Source organism: Pecten maximus, chromosome 19, assembly GCF_902652985.1.
Source record: "Pecten maximus chromosome 19, xPecMax1.1, whole genome shotgun sequence".
NCBI lineage: Eukaryota > Metazoa > Mollusca > Bivalvia > Pectinida > Pectinidae > Pecten > Pecten maximus.
The window spans coordinates 30,289,415-30,296,590 of NC_047033.1; the positions used below are offsets into that span (position 1 = coordinate 30,289,415).

General features: G+C 38.8%; 2 protein-coding genes across 2 annotated transcripts; both read right to left on the reverse strand.

Annotated features, from left to right (window-relative positions):
• Window positions 1–2,733: 2,733 nt before the first annotated feature.
• Window positions 2,734–4,461, reverse strand: LOC117317323 (oocyte zinc finger protein XlCOF28-like). The gene has a single exon (XM_033872121.1). It carries the CDS (start codon window positions 4,433–4,435, stop codon window positions 3,005–3,007), a length of 1,431 nt encoding a protein of 476 aa, XP_033728012.1. The 5' UTR covers window positions 4,436–4,461; the 3' UTR covers window positions 2,734–3,004.
• Window positions 4,357–7,176, reverse strand: LOC117317319 (zinc finger protein 568-like). Its single transcript, XM_033872115.1, has one exon. The coding sequence runs from the start codon at window positions 7,036–7,038 to the stop codon at window positions 4,399–4,401; it is 2,640 nt and encodes an 879-aa protein (XP_033728006.1). The 5' UTR covers window positions 7,039–7,176; the 3' UTR covers window positions 4,357–4,398.

Below are 7,176 nucleotides of genomic sequence, written 5' to 3' on the forward strand. Positions count from 1 at the left end.
ACCTTAAGACCCTTCCATCCATGAAGTTTATTTGACCCTACATGATATGGGTCTTGAGAAGCTTTTTTTTTAAATTTCAGTTAATTTGAACCTTTTTGGCACCGCCATTCAGGCCCCTGGGAGTTGGGGACCATATAATTCACATTTGTGTTTGACATTTAGTCATAGAAACTACTTGCCAAATTTCATTGAATTTGGTCTAGCGGTTTTCGAGACTTTTTAGCGGATTTTGAGACTTGAGACTTCGTCTCAGGTGACATAAAAATAAAACGTGAAAATAAATAAATTAATAGGGAAGTCATCACATGAATTTAAAAATACCAAAGGCTGTTTTACTTGTAAATAGACCACAGGAATATATATCCCCTCCAAAAGGAACGCTATATCAATGGTAACGAATTTCACAATTTAAATTTATAAATCATAAAATAACAAACGTCTCAAAACAGCAAAAATATAAGTATTATATATAAATTATAGTAAACTTCAAAGATGCCATAGGGGTAATATATTAATAGAGTACCTATTTTTCAGTTATTATGACCCTTTTGGTTTCGCCCCTATTTAAGGTCAATATTAAAATATCCTCAAACCCATCATGACAATTTCATCCTAAATTTGATTCATTACCATTACTGATGAATCCTGAGGGAAAAGCCAGCACTTGCTAAATTGATATCAAATGGTACAAACCTTTATCGGATTGGACAAAGTGTTAGTCACCGAAAGGTGACATTTAAAACAACATAACCACTACTGCACTGTTCTCATTAACCTAAAAGGAAGATGACAAAAAAAAAAAAAAAAAAAAAAAAAACAATGTTTGATCACGTGAACAGAATCATTGATACAGGATCAATTGTTTAATAAAAATGTTTTCTAGGAAGGACCATTTCATTTTAGAGCAAATTCAAAGTTCGAAGCTTTATTGAAACGTACCCGAGTCAAGAATCTACAGAAGTTATATAGTAAGGACAAAACTGAGAAATGTAGATGTCAGAACTAGAACCAAAGTTAAAAAATAAAAATAGAATAAAAAAATGACATTTAAAAAAATCGAATAAAACTGCCGTTTAAGGAAACAACTGATCATGATCAAGTCTAAATTTAAGATCAATAGAAAATGTAGATGATCTCCGAGTGTATAAAAACGAGTGAAAGTAAAGACTGCTACAGCGGATCATTTAAGTCGTTTCGATCCAATAAATACAAAAAAACAAAAAAAACAAACAAACCAAAAAACTTTGGTATTACTCTTTCTAGACCAATCGTCTTAGACCTTTATGTAGAACGATGTGATTCGGAAGGACATACAGTTGAGACAGTTTCTAACCAAATTCCCACAGGCACGCGGCACGTTTTATAATGCGTCTTAAAGTCAGTTTAATTTGCTGTCCCACACGCACGCGGCACGTTTTATGATGTGCCTTTATTAAGTCACAAGCTGTTCTTCCAAGTATGCTCCTTGTGTGCCAACACATAAAATCCGTCGTATTAAATTGTTAACCACAAATAGCATATTTGAAGAGGCTTCGTCTTACATGAATTATGCAACGATGATATAGATATCTGCGCTAATGTTTCACAGCAGAAATCACACAAGCAGATGCATGACTGGTCGCACTTTCGATGACAACAGAATTTGATGGTTTTCTTTATGTGCTCCGGTACGTTCATTAAGGATATGTGCATAGCCAAATCACTCATCACAAACACCGTATCAAAACTGTTACTATCCTGAATCTTTACATGTCTATACAAATGAGTTATCTGTCCAAATGGTTCTCTCTTGTATGTGTTCTGAGATGTCTGTACAAATGACTTTTCTGTATAAATGGTTTACCACAGATATCGCATATGTATGGCTTTTCTCCTGTATGTATTCTTGTATGCATTTTAAGACTCTCACCACGCCTATATCGGTTACCACAGATTTCACATTTGTATGGCTTTTCTCCTGTATGTATTCTTGTATGCATTTTTAGACTGTCACCACGCCTATATCGGTTACCACAGATTTCACATTTGTATGGCTTCTCTCCTGTATGTATCCTGGTATGTAATTTCAAGGAAGATCCCAGGCGAAATCCCTTACCGCAAACATTGCACTTGTATGGCTTTCCTAGCATGTGTGTTTTGGAATGTGCTCTCAGTTGAGAATTCGTGAGAAATTTCTTACCGCAAACACTACATTCAAATTGTTTCTCTTCGGTATGCAACCTGCTGTGAATTTTCAGGTCAGCGGGTAGTCTGAACCTCTTTCCGCATAAATCAGGTAGATCCATGTCCAAAAGCCTTTCCACATCGATCACATATATATGGCTTTTCCCCAGTATGAACTCTGAGATGTACTTTAAGAGTTTTAGCCGAGATTAAGACTTGACCACAGATATTACAGATGGTCTTTTTAGGCTTGACTGTCTTCTTTATCGAGCAAGATTTTAGATTTTTCCCGATACAATTTTCTTCCGTCAATTTCCTGACCACAGTTGTAAGCATTATCTGATATTTGTGTCCGGGTCTTTTTCCGTAAGACACCTGTCTGAGAGGAATCTTTACAAAACTCGGAACTGTTGGTCGAGTCCTTTGTGACCTGCCTGCTGTATCTCTGTAATCTACTTGAAAGGCTCTCAACATCACCACCTTTCGATTCTTTACTAGCTCTGCAAGGTTTTGTCTCTAGCTGGAATGACTTACTGAACGGTTCAGTTGGAACAATAAACGTAAAACTTTGTGGCCCTTGATCTGAATGCGAGTCATTGTCTGCTGATAAAATTTTACCTTGTTCCACAGTTGTGCGAGTTGCACGGTGGTTGTTTAAGGTAAATTCTGTGTCAAATATCTGACCACCAGTACTCTTTGCTTGCGTATCGTCCCTTACGTAACTCGCCAGTCTCACGCCCTTATTAAGGGCATAAATATAACATTTATACCGGTTTACCTTTGTATCACTCTCAATTCTCTTCTGTTGACCGCTGGCATCCCTAAACCCTTCAGACATGTTTCAATCGTTTGCAGCGCGGTATCCTTCCGGAATTTGTTGATCGCTTGCATCGCTGTATACTTCAGGCATTAGCTGACCGTTTGCAGCGCTACATACTTTAGGCATTAGCTGACCGTTTGCAGCGCTACATACTTCAGGCATTATCTGACCGTTTGTAGCGCTACATACTTCAGACATTAGCTGACCATTAACAGCGCTACATACTTCAGGCATTAGCTGACCATTTGTAGCGCTACATACTTCAGGCATTAGCTGACCATTTGTAGCGCTACATACTTCAGACATTAGCTGACCATTTGCATCGCTACATACTTCAGGCATTAGCTGACCATTTGTAGCGCTACATACTTCAGGCATTAGTTGACCATTTGTAGCACTACGTACTTCAGGCATTAGCTGACCATTTGTAGCGCTACATACTTCAGGCATTAGCTGACCATTTGTAGCACTACGTACTTCAGGCATTAGCTGACCATTTGTAGCGCTACGTACTTCAGGCATTAGCTGACCATTTGTAGCGCTACATACTTCAGGCATTAGCTGACCATTTGTAGCGCTACATACTTCAGGCATTAGCTGACCATTTGTAGCGCTACATACTTCAGGCATTAGCTGACCATTTGTAGCGCTACATACTTCAGGCATTAGCTGACCATTTGTAGCGCTACATACTTCAGGCATTAGCTGACCATTTGCATCGCTACATACTTCAGGCATTAGCTGACCATTTGCAGCGCTACATACTTCAGGCATTAGCTGACCATTTGTAGCGCTACATACTTCAGGGATTAGCTGACCATTTGTAGCGCTACATACTCCAGGCATCTGTTGATCAGGGATACATACTTGTACTCCAGAAGTTTGCTGCTCGTTTGATCGATTATATTCAAATTGGAAGTAAGACGCGTGACTTGTCGCGCTTTTGCCGACATAAAGGTTTGGTGTTTCTTTTTTATGTGTTTCGGTATGTTCCTTAAGAATATGTATATTACTAAATCCTTTGCGACAGACACCACATTTGAATGTTTTCTCCGTCGTGTGTATCCTGAGATGTCTACACAAATTACCTCGCTGTCTAAATGGTTTACCACAGATATCGCATTTGTATGGCTTTTCTCCTGTATGTATTCTTGTATGCATTTTAAGACTGCCACCATACCTATATCGGTTACCACAGATATCACATTTGTATGGCTTCTCTCCTGTATGTATCCTGGTATGTAATTTCAAGGAAGATCCCTGGCGAAATCCCTTACCGCAAACATTACACTTGTATGGCTTTCCTAGCATGTGTGTTTTGGAATGTGCTCTCAGTTGAGAATTCGTGAGAAATTTCTTACCGCAAACACTACATTCAAATTGTTTCTCTTCGGTATGTAACCTGCTGTGAATTTTCAGGTCAGCGGGTAGTCTAAAAACCTCTTTCTGCATAAATCACACTCCTGCGGCTTTTCTCCCAAATGTATCATGATATGTCTTTTCAACGTTGATTTCTGTGTAAATGTCCTACCACAAAGATAACATTTGTGCGGCTTCTCTCCCGTATGCATCAGGATGTGTCTATATAAGGTAGATCCATGTCCAAAAGCCTTTCCACAACGATCACATATATATGACCTTTCCCCAGTATGAACTCTGAGATGTACTTTTAGAGTTTTAGCCGAGTTTAACACTTTGCCACATATATGACAGGTACTCTTGGATTGTTCCTTTATATATTCCCTTATGTGATTTGTCTCCTTAAATTCTTTATCAAAGTCATTACACTTGTAGCTTTTCTCTGATATTTGTGCACTAGTCTGTCTCTGTACGAAGCTTGCCTGAAGTAACTTATCAGAAAACGCACGACTGATTTTCACTTCTTTTTTATCATGCCGGTTGTGCCTATCTAATTGACTAGATTGACCATCAAGATGTGAACTACGTGAATCTCTTCCATTTTCCGAAGTATTTGCCTCTATCTGAATGCAATCACTTGACACATCATAAGGAACATCAAATGTAAAACTATTTGGCTTCTGATATGTATGGGTGGAATTGTTCGTTACTAAAACCTGTCTTTGTTTTCTCCCGTTATGATTTTTGACATGTTCTTTCAGACTGCTTTTGGTGAAAAATAACTGACGGCATATGCAACACTTCCACATTTTCTTTGTTTGTTGTTTTTCTCGTATATAATGTGCCACTTTTACATCCCGATTCAGATCATAAATGAAACATCTATACCGCTGCCTGTTTGTATCCGTCCGAAAATGCTTTTTCAGAATGCTTGTATGTAAATGAAGTTCTGATGCATGACTAGTCCCACTTTCTCTTACAATAGAGCTGAATTTACCTTCTGCCCCACAACTAGTAGCGCTGGCAAGGTGGTCTGTATTACATAAAGCCTTATTACCATATTGTCCTGTACAGGTATGTATTCTCTCAAGTAATTGTAGAGTGTTTGTATCCGTAACATTTTTACCACAGTCATGACACTTGTATGTTTTCTCTGTTAACTGTGCAACAGAGTGATTTTGTAAAATACTTGGTTGGTCCATATTCTGGCTCTGTACTTTACTCGTTAGAATCTGGTCCATATTCTGGCTCTGTACTTTACTCGTTAGAATCTGGTCCATATTCTGGCTCTGTACTTTACTCGTAAGAATCTGGTCCATATTCTGGCTCTGTACTTTACTCGTTAGAATCTGGTCCATATTCTGGCTCTGTACTTTACTTGTAAGAATCTGGTCCATATTCTGGCTGTGTACTTTACTTGTAAGAATCTGGTCCATATTCTGGCTCTGTCCTTTACTTGTTAGAATCTGGTCCATATTCTGGCTCTCTACTTTACTTGTAAGAATCTGGTCCATATTCTGGCTCTCTACTTTACTTGTAAGAATCTGGTCCATATTCTGGCTCTGTCCTTTACTTGTTAGAATCTGGTCCATATTCTGGCTCTGTACTTTACTTGTAATAATCTGGTCCATATTCTGGCTCTGTCCTTTACTTGTTAGAATCTGGTCCATATTCTGGCTCTGTACTTTACTTGTTAGAATCTGGTCCATATTCTGGCTCTGTACTTTACTTGTTAGAATCTGGTCCATATTCTGGCTCTGTACTTTACTTGTAATAATCTGGTCCATATTCTGGCTGTGTACTTTACTCGTTAGAATCTGGTCCATATTCTGGCTCTCTACTTTACTTGTAAGAATCTGGTCCATATTCTGGCTCTCTACTTTACTTGTAAGAATCTGGCCCATATTCTGGCTCTGCACTTTACTCGTTAGAATCTGGTCCATATTCTGGCTCTGTACTTTACTTGTTAGAATCTGGTCCATATTCTGGCTCTGTACTTTACTTGTAATAATCTGGTCCATATTCTGGCTCTGTCCTTTACTTGTTAGAATCTGGCCCATATTCTGGCTCTGTACTTTACTCGTTAGAATCTGGTCCATATTCTGGCTCTGTACTTTACTCGTAAGAATCTGGTCCATATTCTGGCTCTGTACTTTACGCGTTAGAATCTGGTCCATATTCTGGCTCTGTACTTTACTTGTTAGAATCTGGTCCATATTCTGGCTCTGTACTTTACTTGTTAGAATCTGGTCCATATTCTGGCTCTGTACTTTACTCGTTAGAATCTGGTCCATATTCTGGCTCTCTACTTTACTTGTTAGAATCTTGTCAACATTGGGAACAAGTAACTCTAGCTGAGATGAATCACTTAACTCTTTATCGCTGACACCACACGAGTACATGTTTGGTTTCTCTTCTGCAGGTGTACCGGTGTGTACATCTGGCCCAGAGGAGTCGTCAAACCCTTTATCATAGACATCACATGAGTACATTTTTGGTTTCTCGTCTGTATGAGCCCCGGTGTGTACATCTCGCTGAGAGGAGTCATCAAACCTGGTAACTGAGACTTCAGACACCATAGATGTTTGGTTCAGCATCTGTATCCATTTCCATCCGGGAATACATATGGTCATGATGAAAAATATAAGGTATACGAATTCTTGGTACCTCATTCTGCTGAGAATATGTATGGTCATGATCACTGGGACAACGTGAATGCCTTTTTATCCCTGCAAACATGTCTCTTTAAATCTAAGGAATAGCTGAAGTCTTGCCCACAAACATCACATCTATACATGTTCTATCCTTCACTCCGAGTTCAATTCAGCATCACA